Source organism: Gopherus flavomarginatus, chromosome 4 (genome assembly GCF_025201925.1).
Source record: "Gopherus flavomarginatus isolate rGopFla2 chromosome 4, rGopFla2.mat.asm, whole genome shotgun sequence".
Classification (NCBI taxonomy): Eukaryota; Metazoa; Chordata; order Testudines; family Testudinidae; genus Gopherus; species Gopherus flavomarginatus.
The window spans coordinates 132,931,117-132,952,121 of NC_066620.1; the positions used below are offsets into that span (position 1 = coordinate 132,931,117).

General features: G+C 39.2%; 1 protein-coding gene across 6 annotated transcripts in view; it reads right to left on the bottom strand.

Annotated features, from left to right (window-relative positions):
* Nucleotides 1-21,005, bottom strand: part of FIG4 (FIG4 phosphoinositide 5-phosphatase) — a 157,398-nt gene that overhangs the window by 105,117 nt on the left and 31,276 nt on the right. For all 6 annotated transcript variants that reach the window (XR_007774117.1, XR_007774116.1, XM_050951350.1 and 3 more), the window contains exons 2-9: nt 16,676-16,774; nt 14,572-14,695; nt 10,155-10,311; nt 8,502-8,552; nt 6,330-6,478; nt 5,044-5,172; nt 2,271-2,371; nt 624-786 (exon numbers count right to left, since the gene is read on the bottom strand). Coding sequence is in view for 4 of the 6 variants with exons in the window: in XM_050951350.1 (XP_050807307.1) it covers nt 624-786; nt 2,271-2,371; nt 5,044-5,172; nt 6,330-6,478; nt 8,502-8,552; nt 10,155-10,311; nt 14,572-14,695; nt 16,676-16,774 (973 nt within the window). In the remaining 2 variants the exon portion in view is untranslated. The remainder of the gene's footprint in view (nt 1-623; nt 787-2,270; nt 2,372-5,043; nt 5,173-6,329; nt 6,479-8,501; nt 8,553-10,154; nt 10,312-14,571; nt 14,696-16,675; nt 16,775-21,005) is intronic.

The window sequence follows — 21,005 nt, forward strand, 5'->3', positions numbered from 1 at the left end:
AAACAGGGTAAAAGAAAAGGTTTTCCCTTCAATTTTTTTTTTAAAGTCTTCAAAAAGTAGATAACTAGAAAGAAATCGTTAGTTACCTGTTCTGAAACCACTTTCACTTTTACATCCATTCCACTTCTGTTCTACACACGACCAGTGCACTGGATCCAGAGATCTTTTTCACTTAGAGGGGACAGTTACTAACTAGCAAACTCAGGCCCAATCCAGTAAAGCACATATGGATGTGCTAAACTCTTGAGCATGTGAGTAATCCCACTGAAGTCAAAGGGCAAATATATCCTGGCCCCATGAAAGTTAAGGGGAATTTTTCAATTGGTTAACAGCCACTGTGGGCACAACATCTAATATTAAGAAGTCACCAAATTCCTCAGGTCTAATTTCAATCTGGAACTAATTTTTGTGGCTAACGAACACTTTCATAAACCAGAATGTTTACATAATTGCCGGTCAATCTTAAATTGTAGCTTCCCAGTGAAGAAATAAAAGATACAATTTTATTTTATTTTTTTTTAGTTTTTACAAGATTAGCCTTTCTCTAGTCTCTCTCTGGCATGCTCTTTTAGGAAAAACACATTGTTTACCATAGGCTACCATAAAGAATATATCAAACATACATGTAATTGGTGGCTTGGGAATCATAGTTGAAATATCTTGAGACCAGTATAGAGGGACTGAGCCTCGAACTTGAACGTAAGAAGAATAGCTCCCTGCAGAAAATGACATCACCGAAGCATCACAAAGTATTTGTTCAGTTTCTACTTCATTAGCAACATCCCCCTGAAACCAAAAAAAAAAAAAAGAGGCAAATACTGTGAACATATTACATTTCAGAGCTGAATACATAGATATTGAAATAATTACTGTGAATGACAGGACTAATTAAAACTAAAAATAAGGGATGTCAAATCATAAGAGCACAAGAATTCCAAAGCAGGGAACTGAATTGGTCATGTAACTCACAGTTGCCAACTTTCACATGGTAAATAAGCACCCCGATTTTCACAATAAGCCAAAAAACAAGCTAAACCCATTTCAAAACAAGGCCAAAGGAAGTCAGTCCCTAAGAACCCCAACACTCTATGTGACAAGATCCCCTGCCATGTAGTCTGTGACTGTGGTGGGCCCGTTGTGCACCCCTGACTCTCTCCCCCGCTTGCCCCTGCTTGCCCCGAGCCGATCAATAAAAAAAAAGAAGCAACAAGCTACAAGCCAAAACTAGCCAACAAGCAACTTCACAAGCCAATTAATCAAAAAAACAAGCCAATTTCTATGTTTTGATTACTTTTGTATCAGCATGCAAATATATACATTACTATTGGTCACAAAATTGTCCAGCCCTTTAAAAATCCTGTTATAAAATTATTTAACTTAAAACTAGGGTTAGTGCATAAAGTTGTTCTAAATGTGTCCAAGAATCACACATGGCCAAAATGTTGATCTGCTTGCTGCCTGATTATGGTGCTGAAGAGGCATTAGTCCTGAGGGGGTCTGACTGATTGTAACTTGGTTTGATGCAAGCAAAAAATATATTGTTAGGTAGTGGCTCAAGGTGATAAATAATTAGGATTGAGGTCAGGCAGGCTTTAGATAACTGATCAACTTTTTCATGAATCTGATGGTTGCCTCCCTACCTCTGGGACCAGTTCTGCAATATTATGTACTAGCATAGACCCAAATGTCTGTGCAGAGCCTAGAGCATGTCAGTGGTACCACAAGGGAGCATAAAGATCTACATCTAACTGCAGTGTTGGGCCCTAAATATAAGTCTGTATATCAGGTTATTTCTCTACAGTCTGGATTTCAACAGCTATTACATACAGTGCAAAGAAAATGTGCACCAGCATACACATGAAAGAACTATGAGTAACTATATAAAATTTCAACATATTTGCAGTAATAAATTATGAGTAACAGCATGAATTCTCTACAGCAAATTAAATCCCATTTGCTGCAGTTGTATCTTCCAACTCATCAGAATTTTCTTTTCTACCTCGCAGGAAAATACCTGACTATATTCAATAAAGTGTTACAATAGAAACTTTTCTTATCTTGGCTTTCATTTCTTATATTTAATTTAATTATCATAAAATAGTAAAATTTACCTTTCCCCCCTGGACATTTTCACTATGGATGTGATAACTGTAAAATGAAAAATAAGCTACCAAAACCTTAAGGACACAATCCTGCTCTCTATTAAGGAAGTAGGATAAGACCTTCATGTAGTGCAGTACAAAACGAAAGTTGAGAGAGATTTAGTTTACCTCAGAGTTTGCTCCTCTCTTTAGAAAACGTGTTCCAGCAAATTTGCTTGATCTTCTGGCTATCAGAGTGACATGCACTGGACGACCATATATTAACAGTTCTTGAAAGTAAGGTTAAGGTTTACACATTTTATGATTCCCAAAGCTATTTTCCTTTCATTTACTTTAGTCCTGGCCAATGTTAAAAAAAAGTACTCTAAAGAAAATGTATTTTATTGTCTTTTTTTCTGAATGAAAACCCTATTTTAATATTATTTCATAAGACCTCTAACAACACAAGTGACCATGATTCCTTTTCACTTTTTCCAGATTTCTTTAATGAGTGGAAGAGACATTAATTCCCTTTTCAATCACAATAATTTGTATAGTGCTTTCCATTTTCAAAGCTCTTTACAATAAATCAACTAATCTTCACAGCCACCTTACAGAGGAGGATAAATACTGTTCCTTCTGTAAAGTGGAAGTAATGTCGGCAGAGCTGTTACAAGATTTATCTAAGGCCCTAGGAGGCGTGCATGTCAACTCTGGAATTAGGAACTCCTGATTTTTATTTCCAAACCAGATATATAGGTTATCCTCCAATGATTTTTCTGGAAAGGCAGTTCACTTGCAACAGCCTCAGTAATCAGACTAGGTAAAAGCCACTGAAACATACTACAGAAGCAGTGGTGATTTGACTTTAGTTTATACTTTGCCAGGTATTGAATTAATCTACTCTTAATTATCTTTAATTGCTTACATACTTAGGTGAGATACACACATCTAATTGTCAGATTTGTCCTTCATTCACCTTTCCTTGAAGATTGGAACTACATTTGGTAACATTTTAGTCATCAAGAAGATCTGCTACAAGTAGATGTTAAAAGCATGTATGTAGGGAAATCTTGAGCTTTTTAATGTTAATGCAATTAAAACAGAGGGCCAGATCCTCTAGAGGACACTTTCTGCTGCAATCGTAGCATATTCTGGCCATAAGGCAGGCATAACAAGGCACTGAGGTGAGGGTGGGGAGGGAGAATCAACTCTAGGGCACCGAGCCAACAAAAAGGTTATGTTCAGCATTCACATAACACACCCCATCAGTGCCTGGCCCAGGCCAGGAAAGCTAGTGATCCAACCAGCGCACCAAATTGAGTAATCAATCCTGGCCACATGAGGCACATTGTGCATACACTAAGAAGATATCACTCAGATCTCTGCTGCTGGCAGCACAATGGGACTAGCCAAGATGCCCCTATAAAAGCACTGATTTGTGATTGCCATTTGAGGCCAGTAACTGCTCCTGTAAGCTAGAGTAGCCTTGAAACTGTTCTAATTTATGCCTGGGAAGCAGCCCTGCACCCAGCAGCCCCAGAATCACAGGAATGCACAAGGGAGCTTCAGACCACCTTTGCAACCTCACCCATCTTGTGCTGTGTTCTCCTCAACAATAGCCATTTATCTGAACCCTGAATTAAAGGGTAGTTTGAAAAAAATAATCATGAAGTGATGTATTGTTCTTTCTTGACTTGTCTGAAAGAACTGAGGCTCAAGGCAATTTATTTAAAAATCTAATTATTCAACCTTAAGGGTAAGTATCACTGTATTCCTTCTCTTCCCCTCCCCCCACATTATTTTTTGAAAAAGTATTATTTGAGTTTGATGATGCATAACTTTACCTGTGCAAAATTACATACTAAATACTAAGGCCCCAAAGCTACAAATATTTATGCACAAAAAATGGGATAACTTATATGCAGAATTACTCATATATATATATATACAGATGCTTTTGCAAAACAAGAGTCTGGGAATGGAGAGATGGAAGAGAATACAATGAATTCAGAAGATCTTTTGCAAAAAGGTTATACCTAAATTCTGAATCCATAGTCATAGTCCCCTTTCTTCTTTCATTTTTTTCCATGAATAGGCCTGTATATAATGGTGTATGGTAAAGATGATAGATTAAAATAAGCCACCTATAGTATGCTAGATTCTTATTAGATGAGAGGACAGTTCATTTAAATGATGTATGCATAGGTTTATATTTATCATTTACATATAAAGTTAAGATTTGGATATATTTTCCACTAGAGTTGCAGTAGATATATCTATCTATATATATTTTTTAGAATGGAATTTTTAAAAACAAACACTTAATGTCAATTTAACTCTGGTCTCATTGCAGTCAGTAAGGTTTATCACTGACTTCAACTGAAGCAGTGTTAGGTCTCAGTGATTTGAAAATCCAATCTTAAAATAATAAAAAAATAATACCTCTGTTTTTGCAATAATATCAGCACATCTCTATGCGAATAATTAAGCTCTACCACAGGGTTTTGGTTTTTTTTCCTTCACAACTCCCTGATAAATACCATCTGGTCCCAAAGTTGCTCTACTAGGACTCAAATCTGCAATTTGCTCCATACTGGCACAGGACTCTGCCTGTATGGAAGTAATTGCAAGATTGGAACCTTATTTTTCCATAGTATTATCACAGTGATTTACTGTAAAATGTGTGCTTGGGTTAAGCATTTTCCCTCATCTTTTATAAACACAGTAAGGATATTATCTTTCCAATTATATATCATTTTTTAGATCCTACGTTTTTAAAATCTGGCAAAATAATGCAAAACTAATTAAATGACTGTCATAATACATGTGAAAATCCTTTTAAATAGAGTTTAGTAACAACTGATGCAGTAATTAATCTTTTCTCCTATGAACTGCTGTCCATACACAAACTTTTAAATGCAATAAACTAATATTTGTTCTCTTATAGTAAAAAGGATACTGGACTGCCCACAAAATCCATGAATAACATACAACAGCCAGTCATGATGAACAGTGTTTTTTACTACATCCAGCAGTTGACCATTCCACACGTACTTCTTATATGGTTCACTGCAAACCCCAAATACACCTAAAAAGTTAAAATGAAAATGCACCAATAATAAAAAAAGAGCTCAACCATGTTTGATAATTTCATTTTTAAAACACACTGTAACTAAGGTTTTTTATTTGATTGTGCTTGGCCCCAATTCAGGAAACCACTTAATTATGTGCTGCAGGACTATGCTGAACAGAGATGGATTAAAGCACATGTTTAAAGTTAAGCATCTAAGATTTTTATACTGCACCCATCATTGTAGTATATGAATGCTTTCCATGTAAAATTGATAGCAACAGAAAGTCCCTAATGGACTTCATGGGAACCGCTATCATTTCTTTCACTTTGAAAAAACATACTTTTTTCAGAAAAATGGAAAAGGATCAAAGTTATAAACTGTATGTTCATTGATGTGGTCTCGCATATTTCTACAACACTAAACAGATACAGCAAAAAAAAAAATTACAATCCAACTTTGTTGTTGATGCTCTGCTAAAAATGATTAACGTGACGTATTAGAGGAAGGAGGAAACCAAGTAACCCACTTAAAACAACTTTCAAGTGTTTCTGTGGGGGAGGGAGTGGAAGAGGGGAGTGGCACAGAAAAACAGGAGAAATCAGACATGAACACACATTTTAACTATAAAAATTTTTGATTAATAGCCCTTTAAACCTGCTGATTGTCAGATCCAAAATGGAAGCCTTTGGTTGCAGTTTAAATTAATGTGTGTTTTGTTCAGAGTCCCTTGTAGAGCCTAATGGTTTAAGTTGGTGGTAATAACAAACAATTTCTTTGTCATCAATATTTACCAACATTAAACAAGACAAAATCTATTAGCACTATTTATACTTCACTGAAAATTAATTACTGCTTGATTTGTAAACTCATACCTATTGGGTGAGCTAAATAATCAATTGCTGAAAAATGTCAGCATGCGCAATTATCTCCCTGAGCTACAATGTAAATTACCAAAAGAAATGATTAATCATCTCTAGAAATTACATTGCTCATATTCAAATATCTGTAATTGGCACTTTGTGTAATCTTTTATTAACTGAGGACTTATGAGACTGCATTGATCAATTAAAAAAGCTGGATGTTTCTGCAAGGTAGGCTGAGTGAAAAATAATTCTAACTGCATTTGTCATTAACTATTAGTATTAATTCAGTATGTCTAAAATACACTTACCACTTCCACCTTGTGCTGTAAGTCCCTCATCTTCAAAGATATCAAAGCTCTCCTGTCGAGTCTGAATTGTTTCAGTTTTTAATATCTCAAGTGGCATTCTCAGGATGGTAAGATTATATTGAAGAGAGTGTGACAGATCATAGCTGTAGCTGAAACCAAGATTAAAATTTAGTAAAAATTATGAGAGCATGGAATACTTCTGAAAACCCTTGCTTTCTACATGTATTGTTATTTAATGCTGTATTGTTATTTAATGCAGTATAGACTATTTTGCATAAAACAGCAAATGACAATGAAACTAGACAAACATACTGTAATTACAGAATGGTAGCTTGCCCAGGGGATCCTGCAAACAACACATTACAAGCTAATGAATAGATTATAGAACAATGGCTGAAACTCTAACAAAAAACAAAACAAAAAAAGAGACTGAACATATCTCTGCAGCAAAGAGTGACTATAGCCACTCAGCCTGGACATGACACACTCTTTGTCCTGAATAGAAGAGTCCAAGGTCAGAATGGCTACCAAGCCAGAGATGCTGTCTGGCCCACACCACATGTCCACCTTACCAAGAAAGCTAAAGCCACAACTGAGACGGACTCCAGGCAGTTTGCCAGAGTCTCTTGGTCCCAGCTTCATGAGTCCCACTATTATGAGAGACACATACTTCTCCTGACCTACCATCCCAAACAGTCAAACAAAATAAATGATTATTAATCCCGCAAACACTACCTGCAAATTTGTGAAATAACGTGAAAAACTCAACATGATTATAGTTTGGCCTGAACAGAAAATACAGTGAACAGTCATAATATACGTTCACCAATTAAAAGCCAATACAGTCTCTGGATCAACCACTTGCCCCAAGTCCTTGCACACAGCACATGGACGGATGGAACGGAAAGTTGTGCCACAGAAGCAGGAGTATCTGAATGATCCTTTGCTTCTCCCCCTACTCCCTTTATGGGGGAGAGCAGAGAGGAAAAAATAGATATAAACAGAAAAAGGAAATATAGGGGAGAGAATGAAAAAACGATCCTGACTGATCTATTTAACTAATATCCATTTTAAATGGACAACACTCCTTGTTCCTCCTTTAGTTACTCTTGCACCTGGAGATCTGCTTTCCCTTCCCTTCTATCTCTTAGGAACCTAGCATTGAACCTTCAGAACCTTCTGCCTTTCTGCTGGTCTTCACACTGCAACTTTAAAATACCAGTAGCACTCTTCGGTGGGACATCAGATACACTCACAAACACAGAGTCCCAATTTTCAGTTTGCAACACTAAGACCAGCAGAAAGTTACCAAGCCCTGATAGCTAACAGATTGGATCCTAAAAAATAAAGGGAGTGAGGACTGCAGAGAAAAATGGCCTCCAGTGGTGCTGGGAAAACATCAACAGCTATTTAGGAATATCCAAGGAAGGGGGGAGACTACCAGGGGAGTGGGGAAGAGCCTGTATACAAGTCCAGACCAGCTGACCCTCTGTGTGAATTGAGCAATAGCTCAAAACGCATAGTAATTCAGCCTCGTTTGGAAAGATAATTCTTGCCCAGGTTGTCTCAGGAGCACATTTATCATTAAGAGAAGCCAGTGTAAAAGGAGAAGGGAAAAGACGACATATGCAAGTTTTTCATCAATAATCATATCACTTTGTAATTTGTATTGAGCTTCCTGATTAATGTCTTCATACTAGTGATAGTTAAGGATCCTTGGCTCTTCATTTATTGCCGTATGTTTTACTTTATAATGGGAAGGGAAAAGTCGGCTTATCAGTCTGTATTGGATACAAACAAAGTCACAGAAGAGTTGTGGGATATTGGTATGTCAGTGTGGAAAGCTTTTGCAGACTATATTGTTCCTTTTCTGTGGCTAGAAAGAACACTTTGGTCTTTAAGGCTGTCACCATAAAACAAAAGTAAACTAAGTTTGAAAAGAAAAACCATTTGTGCATTTAAACAATCAAACAATGAAGAGTTTTAAAGAGTTGTACTACAAAAAATTCAGTTAGTGGTCTTTAACATTATCGATTACAAGGCACTTCCAGGTAACACTTGAAATCCAACTACACAAAACTGTGCTAAGCTACCGACAAAATTAAAGCCAAGATTAAGATTTCTGCTAAAAATTGAGATTATAATAATCAGTAATTGTTGTTAAATACTTACCTAAAATAAAAATTGCTAGACAGGTCCACATTTTGAAAGATTCGTAGATATCTAGATAGAGTAACACAGATAAGGGGGAAAAAATTATTCCAAACAGTAACTTCTCTTCTACATGCACAAAGTGAGACACTGAATAATCAGTTTGAGGAATACCCTGATCAAGATATGCAGATGTCTACTCATTGTCATCAGCTGTTCCCCTTGTCTTTATTACTACAATTCTGTATTGCAGTATTTTATCAATCATTGCAATTCTGCTGGAGCATTGGAAAATCTGGCTTGGACAAATCTGATATTGTTCTAGACTATATTTACGCATTGTTTGAAACTTGTGTCTCACCAAGGTTTTATATTGTTATTTTAGACCACTGTGGATTCATCTCATCTCATCTCTTTATATATACCATGGGCCAAATACTGTAGTGTTTAGCCAAGCAAAACAAACTCCAATTGATAAAGTAGTAAGAACTACAAGATTTAGTGCTGTCACCCAAACAAAGAAACCATTCCTTCTGTCACAACCTGCTGTACACCTAAAAACTCTCTAGGTCTCAAGGATAGTCATATCACTATGTAGGAAAAAAGTTAAAATTAACTGAACTTGCAATAAGACAAAATACTATGTACTTCTATATCATGATTTAGGTAACATGTTGATGTTTAATAATGCATGTCATATTCATGTGCCCTGTTAGTTTCTAACAAGCAGTACTGATGTGTACTACATCTGTATAACTATAATGTGTTCTAATGTGGAAACTTACTTAACGTTACCATTAGCTTGATCTATTGCCTGCAGTTAGTTTATGGTGATGTGAGCGACCTTTAGCTAACACACACATTATACAAGACTGAAAATGCTCTATTTGTTTGGGACCTCAAAAAAATAAGTTATCCCACTCCTGCCAAAAGTTAAGCTGGCATATACTCACATAGTATTCATTACTACAAATCGCAGAGGGCCACATTCCTTCCTGCATGGGAAATCATGGGATGGGAGTACTCACCAGAAAACATGCTCAGTTTATGAGAAGCCAGTTTCACTGAACCTTGATAAGTGCATAATGCTCCCTGCCTCAAGTCTGCACCTGCCCTGCATGCTTAAACACCAACACTCCAGCTGGTTTTGATGAAATGTTGTCACTGAATCTTCTCCCCACCTATGCCACCCTTTCCAATGAGGTTTACAAGGCACCACAGGGGACCTAATGCTACTTAGACAACTAGTATATTAAGCAGCATATAGCTGCACTAGCACTGACATGCTCCCAAATGAACTAATGTGGAGTGGATGGTTTCTGATAATAATCCAGGCCACACACACTTGTTTAGTTGTAGCTCTGACATATGAATAACCCGGAGGTGTTGGCAGAAGCTACGAAGGGGCATGACACAGCTGCATTTCCCCTCTGGGTAGACTCAGCTGAATTTACATTATGATTGTCCATTTCACTACACCAGTTATCTCCAATTAAGACAATGTCACTTCAGCATAAAGCAAGCATAAAGGACTGGAGAAACAAGCTCATAATGTTTAACAAACTGCTCCACTCTGGAGTATGTAACTGATAGGAGTCTATAAACCTTAGTTTGCAATATTTCTTCATCACTTAAAAACGCTATGTAAAAGCACAGTCTACCACCAACATTTACCTTGCTTCATCAGGATGAGTGATTCGTACAGTGTCATTTGGAATGTAGATCATATTTGTATCTTCTATTTTGTATATTGCATGCCCTCCAATATCTGCCATCTTTCTCCTTTTTGTTATTAACACAATGTAGTAGCCTTCTAAAAATTTAACAAAACCTGTTCAAAATGGAAGAAATACAAGAAATAAGAACCCATTTGTCACAAGTTGACTTAGTCAGATACAACGTTTAGAAGGACAATATCAGGTACTATTTCAATACTTTGCACAATATTAAATTTTTATAAACATTTGAAAGCTCTTTTTTTAAGCACAGTAGGACTCACTTTTATCCAACTCTCATTCCGTTAAAAAAGTAAGCATCCAAATCAGCTTTAGCCCCAAGAGAATCAATTGCTTGAGGGTGTGAAGGATGAAGGGGATTTGGGAGGCCCTAACCCTACTTCTTGGTATCAGGAATAAGACCTGATCCCTGCTGACTGACTTCTGAGAGGGAACCCCCCTAGGGCTCTTTTATCACTGCTACAGTGGGGTAGAAACAAAAAGGTAGCCCAGAAAAGAAGCTGAATTAGCAACAATAAAGGGGCAGAGAGGCCAACTACAACCATCCTTGCCTCCACTTTTTCTTCTCTTTCTTCCGTATCAGCTCACCTTTGAAAAAGTTGCTCTGACCTCCACAGGAAAAGGAATCCCTACCTAACACAGTAAGAAACAATGTCTTCTGCGGCATCTAGACTAGATTACTGGATTTTGATTGCTAAATTGCAGCTGAGGTTCTTCTGGTACTCTGTAAGTACTGGAGTGAGGGATTCAGTAAACTCTATTTTTTGTATTATCATCACCAACCTAGTTTTTGATCAGAGATCCAATTTCTGGCCTTCTAGTCAGGTCCCTACACAAGCATGGTCATACTGGTTCAGACCAGTATCCTGTCTTCTGACAGTGGCCAATGACATTAGTTTGAAAGGGAATGAAGAGAACAGGGGAATTACCAAGTGATCCATCTCATCATCCAGTCCCAGCATCAGGCAGTCAGAAGTTTAGGAACACCCTGAGCAGGGCAGGAGGGAGGTTGCATCCCGGACCATCTTGGCTAATAGTCATCAATGGAACTACTCTCTATGAATTGATCTAATTCTTTTTTTAACCCAATTTCTGCTTTGGACTTCACAACAGCCATTGGCAAGGAGTTCTACAGGTTGACTGTGTGTTCTGTGAAGAAATAATTCCTTTAGTTTGTTTTAAACCCGATGCCTACTGATTTTATTGGGTGATCCTTGGTTCTTGTTATGTGAACGGGTAAATAACATTTCTGCATTCTCTTTCTACACATAATTTTCTGATTTTATAGACCTCTATAATATTTCTCTTTAGTCATCTCTTTTCCAAGCTGAAAAGTCCTAGTCTTTTTAACCTTCTCATACAGAAGCTGTTCCATATCCTTAATCATTTTTGTTGCCATTCTCTGTACCTTTTCCACTTTTAAAACATACCTTTTTTGTGATGGAGTGAGTAGAACTGCACATAGTATTCAAGCTGGAGGAGTATCATGGACTTATAGTGGTATTATGATATTTACTGTTTAATCTCTTTTTCCTAATGGTTCCTAACATCCTCTTAGCTTTTTTGACTTCTGCTGCACATTGAGTGGATGTTTTCAGAGAACTATCCACCATGACTCCAAATTCTCTTTCTTGAGTGGTAACAGCTAATTTAGACACCATCACTTTGTACGTATAGTTGAGATTATGTTTTCCAATGTACATTACTTTGCATTTATCAACACTGAATTTCATCTGCCATTTTGTTGCCCGGTCAGCCAATTTTGCGAGATCACTTTGAAACTCTTCTCAGTCTGCTTCAAACTTAACTATTTTGAGTAATTCTGGATCATCTGCAAACTTTGCCACTTCACTGTTTACCCCTTTTTCCAGATCACTTATGAATATGTTGAACAACATTGTACTGATCCCAGTACGGCTCCATGGGGGACACTGCTATTTTCCGCTCTCCATTCTGAAAACTGACCATTTATTCCTACCCTCTGTTTCCTGTCTTTTAATCAGTTACTGATCCATGAGAGGGCCTTCCTTCTTATCCCATGACTGCTTACTTGGCTTAAGAGCCTTTGGTGATGGACCTTATCAAAGGCTTTCTGGAAGCCCGAGTACACTATATCCACGGGATGACCTTTGTCCACGTTTGTGTTGACCCCCACAAAGATTCTATTAGACTGAGGAGGCATGATTTTCCTTTACTCTTCCCCAACAAATTGCATTCAAATGTGTGTCTGACAATTCTGTCCTTTACTATAATTACAATTCGTCAGGGAGTGAAGTTAGGCTTACTGGCCTGAAACGGCCAGGATCGCATCTGGAGTCTTTTTTAAGAATTGGCATCATATTAGTTATCCTCCAGTCATCTGTTTCAGAAGTTGATTTAAATTATAGGTTACACTGAGATAAAGGGTTTCTGCAAATATTTTTTTTTAAATAGTAAATTAGAACTTGGCCTAGTCCTAAGCATCGGTACTGATTGGCATCCACATGCACTACCTGCTTTGCAAAGTGATTAGAGAATGGAGTAAAATCATATTTTCTCATTTGAGCATCGAAGTGTTATTCTCCTGGAATAAGCCATAAGCAGTAATAAGTAGAGCCTCTCTCCTTCCCAGTTTCCTGGATATTGCCTGTCCCAGTCCCAACAGCAACAGGGGGTTATAGATTACGTAGGGTCAATAAGTTCTCTCACAGAAGCTGGAATTTGGAATGGTACTCCATGTCACTTTCCAGGAGCCAGGTGAAGAACTACTATGTGATTCCACTAAGAGCAAAAGGTCATGGTGTCACTTATGCGGATTGATGAGAAAGGCTAGGATATGGCTTTCATTCAATTTTTGCTTAACAAAAATATCACATCAAATATACATCTTAAATGTCTGATATGCTTTATCAAACAGCTTTCTTTTTTAAAGTATACTATAATGGCATCTTCAGAAATCGGAGAGATGAGAATACTTAGATTTCCTCCAGAACACTGAACCTTCCAGCTGTTTGGTAAACCTCTTTCAGAGAATTGAATGCCTATATGTTTTTGGAGCACACATTCACTCATTTTCAAAAAACCCTCTCACCAATACGTAAATCAGAAGTTGCCCTGTGATTTTTTTAAAATGATCTGTTATACAATCTGCCAAAAAAGTTGCATTTTTATGTATGAACTAAAATTTTACAGTTACAATTTTCACAAAACTTACAATTTAAAGAGACAAAAATCAATGGCTTGAAGTGAGAAATAAGGAGTATAAAAATAAGAACTATAAACCTTGTGCTAAGATCTGTGGATGGATTGGAAGAATGTGTGTGTGTGTGAGAGATTCTTCAAAAGCATCTGGAAATAATATCCCAGACTAATGAACCACTAGTCTGACTAGCTATGGCAATTCAACTTTCCTGTGATGAAAAAATGTGTATTTATATGAATGACCAAGGCATGTTGCAGAATTCTGAGTAAACATGGTCACTGTCTAACTGAATGGACTGTCACATCATACTTGGATAAGAAACAGTCTGTAAATTTCAGAATTTTTGGGCATCAACAAGGTATTTACTGAGATTGTTATCAGAATTTTGTCTGGAGAAGAGAAGACTGACAGGGGACATGACAGTTAGTACATAATGGGTTATTACAAGGAGGAGGGAGGTAAATTGTTCTTGTTGACCTCTCAGGATAGGACAAGAAGCAATGGGCTTAAATTGCGGCAAGGTTTAGGCTGTATGTAAGGAAAAATTTCCCAACTGTCAGGGAAGTTGAACACTGGAATAATTTGCTTTTGGAGGTTGTAGAATCTGCATAATTGGAGATTTTTAAGAGCAGGTTAGACAAACACCTGTCAGAGATGGTCTAAACAATACTTAGTCCTGCCACAAGTGCAGGGAACTGGACTAGGTGACCTCTTGAAGTCCTCTCAGTCCTACGATGCTATGATTCTGCTCTCATTCCTCTTACTAAGAGTGAACACTGCAGAGAGGAGAGATAAGGCTAGCAGCACATCATGAAATCTAAAAGATTCAGGCTCTGGCAGACTAAGGTAAGGACCAAATTCCAGTGCTGCTTAAATGCTGATTCATTCCTGGTTGGGATGCTGTTGAGATCAAATGACACATGGACTTGACATTTAAACCCATCTCTCTCACTGATTCCTCATGCCTGTGTAAGTGTGATACAAGCAACACCTATAAAGTCATTGTAAAAAAAGTACAAAAAAGTGTACTTCATTAATATTTGTTACTTTACTACACAATCATGCGTAGAGTGGATAATATTCTGACTGGGGAAAAGTGCTGCAATTACCACTTGTGCTCTGAGTTATACTTTCTTAAAAAAATATACCATCAAAGAAACAACAAGGTGATTACCTACGACACCGAAAGCAGAGACAGCTCGAGATAACCCAGATGAGCCCTTCTGTCCAATCTTTGTTCTATTTCCCAGATCTAGGCGGCCAAGAAGTTCCCTCACCTCTTGTTGTGTGTACACATGCTGAAAATATAAACGCATATTTAACTTATTCTTTTGGTTATCAGTGCTACTTTACATTATAGAATAGTGGCGTTTATTTAATTGCACAGTTCTGTTCTGAAAAGTGACTGAAGAGAATATCATGGCTTCCATTGTTTATTGACTCTCAATTTCATAACATGTGGTCAAGATTACAAAGCAAAATTGTATTTTGGGAACTGATCTCCATGGTCAAGCTTGAGTCCACGATCAAGCAGTCTATACGATAGGTAGCACCTAGTCCACCACAGTGACTGTTTTAAATTATTTATTAATGAAAAATGTATGTGTTATTAAACATTGTTTTTGTCTTATTCAAATCAGAAACAATTATTTAATTTATTTTCTTATCCTAACTCATCTCCTCATTTCTAACAAAACCTATCTCCATTAATCTCCATTTATTGAAGTGCTAGGACTTTTTTTCATTGGAAAGGGGAAAAATCCTTCTGCTCTGCCATACATCCCACCACGTGGTCACCTTGTGTTTTCTGTACTTTAACTGCGTTCTGTAACTGTCATTTTAGAGAAATTATTTTGTAGAACTAGGGTCTATGTGGACATTTATGTCTAGGGCCCTACCAAATTCACAGCCACGAAAAATGCACCACAGACTCTGAAATCTGCTCCCCCCCCGGTGAAATCTCATCTTTTGTGTTTTTACCCTACACTATACAAATTTCAAGAGGGAGACCAGCATTTCTCAAATTGGGGGTCCTGACCCAAAAGAGGGTTGTGGGAGAGGTCACAAGGATATTTTAGGGGGGGGGGGTCACGGTATTGCCACTCTTACTTCCGCGCTGCCTTCAGAGCTGGCGGATGGAGAGCGACGACTGTTGGCTAGGTGCCGAGCTTTGAAGGCAACACCCCACCAGAAGCGGCACAGAAGTAAGGGTGGCAATACCATAGCATGTCACTCTTATTTCTGCACTGCTGCCTTCAGAGCTGGGCAGCCGGAGAGCAGCAGCTACAGACCAAGGGCCCAGCTCTGAAGGCAGCAATACCATACCAGTCTATCCTTACTACTTGCTGATGATAATGGTGGCTCCGCCTTCAGAGCTGGGCTCCTGGCCAGTAGCCACCACCCTCAGGTTGCTCAACTTTGAAGGCAGTGCCATTGCCAGTAGGAGCACAGAAGTAGGAGGAAGCAGTAGCACGACCCCGCACTACAATAAATTTGTGGTTCCCCCCACTCTAAAACTCCTTTTTGGGTCAGGATCCCTACAATTACAACACCGTGAAATTTCAGATGTAAATAGCTGAAATCATGAAATTTATGATTTTTAAAATCTGATGACCATGAAATTGACCAAAATGGACTGTGAATTTGGTAGGGCCCTACTTATGTCTATACAGAATTCCACTGAGTGGAATGGTACAGTACCCAGTGCAGCCAGTCCTCTTTGCAGCACTGAAGCCTCATGCCCTGATCCTTCAAAAACATATGCATATCCAGAACTTTAGACACATCAGTATTCCTACTGAAGTAAAAGTAAGGAAGTAATCACACATGTTTATGAAGTTAAGTAGGTGTGTAAGTCTATGACTAGCTGGGACATTACACCATAAAATCCTTGGGGGAGGGACCATGTCTTACTCTATTCTGTAAATTACCAAGCTTTGTTGTCTGTTGCTCGTCTTGCTTCAGATGTGTAAACGATTTCAAACCAACTCCAAGCATTTAGCTAAGCAATAGTTAAGCAAGTTCATTTTGCATTTCAGAATGACATAGCTGAACATAAGACAAAACTCACATCTATTACTTGATGTTAGGAGATCACAGTTAGCAGAAACTGCACAGGTAACAGAAACTGAGTGTCATGGAAGTATGATGTAGTAGGATGACACATTTGAGAAAAGTTTGGCTATCTGCTGTTTATGAAGATAACAAATCACATACATGTGAAATCCAGAGCATTGTGAAATACTCAGGAGTATGTTTTTCAGCAGTTCTGAACTTACCTTATCATCAATTATAACTAAATCCGTTGGTTCAGTGCGATCAATTTTCAAAACACGATACTTGGTCTCTGCATGATTACTCCCAACAAGAAAATACCGCTAGGTTTAAAAAAAAAAAAAATATATTGTACAAGAATTAAAAAAACCCCAAAACTATAAACATATCAACAATAGCTTTATATAGCTGTAGATTAGCTCTATCTTCATTAGATCAGATTAAATTTGTAAATGGTATTGTTTTAGCAATCAGCATTTCAGGTACATTTTGTATGTGTTTCATGAAAATACTAATCAATCCCCAACACTTAAAAAGCCCCTCAACTCTCCAGTTCACAGCACAGAGGGAAGAAAATCAATTTAAATTAGAAGAAAAAAGCTCGCAGCTGTGTGGAAAAGGAAAATGCAGCTTACATAAAAGAGTCCGTCTCCCCGTCCCACCCTCTCCGCCCCCTCCCGGCCACTTAGCCATCACTGAACTCTCTAAGAAGTCTCCAAGCAGCCTATTCTCAAGCTTTAGTGGCGAGGTTATAAGACAGAGGTGGGCAAACTATGTGGCCCGTGGAACCGTCCTGCCCGGCCCCTGAGCTCTCAGCTGAGGAGGCCATCCCCTAGCCCCTCCCCTGCAGAGCCATGCCACCCCGCGGGCAGTGCTCTGGGCAGCGGAGAGGTGCGCTCCTGCCAAGCAGAGCTGCAGTATGTCTGGCTCCAGCTGGCGCAGCAGCCAGACATACACTTACCATGCTGAGCAGAGCCACAAGTGGGCCGGGGCCGGGGTGGGGGAGGGGTGTATAAGGGATATGAGGCTCCGGGGGGGGGGCAATCAGGGGACAGGGAGCAGTTGAATGGGGCGGAGGTTTGGAGGCGGGGTCAGGGGACAAGGAACAGAGGAGGTTGGATAGGCGTGGGGTCCCAGGCAGCCTGTCAGGAGGGGTCAGGGCAGCCAGGGGACTGGGAGCAGGGGGTTGGGTCCTGGGGGGTGGTTAGGGGCAGGGGGTCCCAGGACGGTGCAGTTAAGGAACAAGGACCAGGTGGGGGGTTGGACAGGTCGCAGCTCTGAGGGGGACAGTCAGGGGGTGGGAAGGGGCGGATAGGGGTCAGAGGTCAGGCTGTTTGGGGAGGCACAGCCTTCCCTACCTGGCCCTCCATCCAGTTTTGCAACCCCAGTGTGGACCTCAGGCCAAAAAGTCACCCACCCCTGCTATAAGATGAAGCTGGTGAACAGCCCTAAACAAGTCAATTGTTTTTTCCCCCCAATGGCCTCCCAGTTTAAAGAGCTTAATAGAAACAGTATCTGTCTCTCTGTGAAGTACTTTGAACATGGAAGAAGTGATGAGAGAAACTAACTAGAATGCTAGTCAACTTCACCCTGTAGTCTTCCATATCTAAAGCATTTGTGCTTTCTTGTAGACAGAGACAACCAGCTCCAACGCCATCATAACAGGAAAGGTATAAGAACCTAAACTGACTGATTGATATATATGGAGGTCAGAGTGCCAAAGTGGGGTGGGGGAGGAAAGACAAGAGAAACTCAGAGACCAAAACAGCGACAGAGAAAGGGGAAAATGCAGAAAGAGAAACTGAAGGATATTGAGGGAAAGAAATAAAGGGCAATAATAATCATGTTGTATCCTAGTTGTCCATTTTTTCCAACTTAGTGTCTCTGAATAAAAAAGAGTTACTAAGATGTTAGGACTTGATCCTTCAAGGAACTTCACAAGTGCAAAGATCTGCCCATGGGAAGCACCTTGCAGAAGTAGGGTTCCTTAAGTTAATTATTAAAGGCCAAACTACACCCTTGCATAAAAACTTCCTTTCATGTAAACTGCAGTTATACAGTGTGCTGATAATACATGACTCCAATTTTATACCCTCTCACCTCAGCCCACAGATTAACTAAAATGTTATTCAGTCCTTACCACCAAAAGAATTTCTTCACACCATTGGTATATGCTGAACTCTCAACATGGATGATAGCTAATTTAAATAATGATGAGCGTTTTTAAGATCTGATTCTGATGGCAGACTCAGAGGGAAGAGTATTGTAAAAGATGGACATCTAAGTATCCAAGATCAAATTAGAAACATTGATTCCTTGGGTAGGATCAAATGAAAAGATACAAGAGAAGTAATAAAGTATCAGTCAGGTAACACAAATATTCTGATGGATAGATTTCACTGGTAAAAATCCATCTATATTTAAGAACATACTATGCTCAAAAATTATATGGGCTTATTTAAAAATGCCTATTTGCTAGGATCTAAACATTACAAAGTGAGAGATCCACCAAAATTTCAAATGTTAATTCAAAAACAAATCTTTAAAAATGTTATTTTAACAGTACTGATAATTAAGAACTGCATTTTTAAAAACAATGCTATTTATAATATTTGTATTTCTACCTCTTAAGTGAAATGTGAAAAGAAAGTGAACATTTGCATTGTACTCATTACGTGACAAAAGGATAAACTAAAATTGAATGATCTTCTCCATTTAGGGTAATTAACCGTAAGTGCAGATTACAGGACTGGCTTGCTGTAGGAGGAAGCTCTTGTTTTGCCAATTCCTTCCATCAGTACTGTCCTGAACACAACAGGGTGTAGCTTTTAATAATACTCAGCCTAGTAGGAAAACATGATGAAATCATGTGGCTCTAACTCAGTCTTGCTCTTAACTTGAACAGTCACATGGATTTAAAATGTGTGAGAGGGATCAGCAATAAGATTTACATAGTGCCCAGGTGTCAGAATTCATATGAGCTAAACAAAGAAGATAAAGTTTGTTTTTGAAAACAAATGCACAGATTTAAATCAAAATATTTAACTTGAAATTAATAGAATTTAAAGTCCTATTCAGCATTCTCTACACCCCCCTGAGGACTCCATCTGGTATCCTGGTACCTAGGTATTACAGTGCACATTTCATGGTTCTCTGCAAAAGGGTTTTCCACTTACAGAACTGTGCCATAGTGTGTGCATGTGGTTCTTTACTATTAGGATTACAATAGTCCACCAAGCCATAACAAACTCTCCTCATTTAAATCCCCCTTGAGAACTCCATTCCACACCAGTGGAACTCAGTTCCACAGCTTACGCACTGCAAACAAATCAATTTTAGTCACCTTATATCTTTACTTTAATTTTTATATACAGCAAACACAAACACAGAACCACCAAGACACACATTTGACTAGGCTGACAAACCATGTGATCTTAACACTTTCAACTCTTATTCTCATTGGCCTTGTACTACCTACTCTGTATTACCCTCACTTGTAAAATTTAGATTAAGTTCTTTGAAGCAACTATCATACCTTTCTTTGCTGTGAAGCGTCTAGCACATCATGGGTGATTACAGTGGCATGACAGTGCCACTGCAGTTAGGGTATTGTCACATTTTAAAAGGTCAACATTTTAAAGTTCCCTAAAATGGACATGCTTAGTCCGATTTCTTAGTAATGTGGTGTGCCTCAGGAGGGTGGAGCATAGGTTTAGTGACCCAAAATTTGAGGCCTGTGAGCCAGGGTTTCCAGAGATATAAGCCCTGAAAAAAACAGCAATTTTTAACAAGTTTTTAGGGTTTTGTTTGTTTTTGCGCAGAGCTAGAGATCAGACTATTGATGTGATGGTCTCAATTTGTCAAGTTTTACCCAAAGTAGCACATGGCGCTCACTAAATCTTTGGGGGTCTGGCCTGGTCTACAATACAAAATTAGGTTGGTATCTAAGTTCCCTCTAAGCTGCGTGGCCACATAGCAGCCTACTAAGCACTACACAGGTTCTCAGGGCTGTGACAGGGAGAGGTGCCTGTCCCCCAGCCCCAGACTTGCTGCAGTGGGGAGAGGCACCTCTCCCCCACAGCCCAGGTGCTGCTATGGGGACAGAGAGCAGCGAGGAATCCTCTCTCCCCACAGTAGCCCCAGGGCAGCCTGCTACCCAAAACCCTCATCCTCAGCCCCACCACAGAGCCTGCACCCGCATCCAGAACTTTCACTTCCCACCCCAGCCCTCTGCCCCAGCCCTGAGCTCCTCATCCCTAGACCTACCCCAGATCCTGTAGCCCCAGCCAGAGCCTTCATCTCAGGCCTAAACCTCAGCCCCAAGCCCCAGCCACTCATCCCCGGCCCCACCTCAGAGCCCACACTCCCAGCCAGAACCCTCACCCTCCCACATCCCAACCCTGAGCCCCCTACCACACTCTGGACTCCTCATCACCACCCCGCCACATGAATTTTGTTATGTGCATCAACAAGGAGGTAATATGTCACTCATCACCTCCATATTGGTGCACATAAAATTCATTCCACACATGCGTGGGAACAATTAGAGGGAAC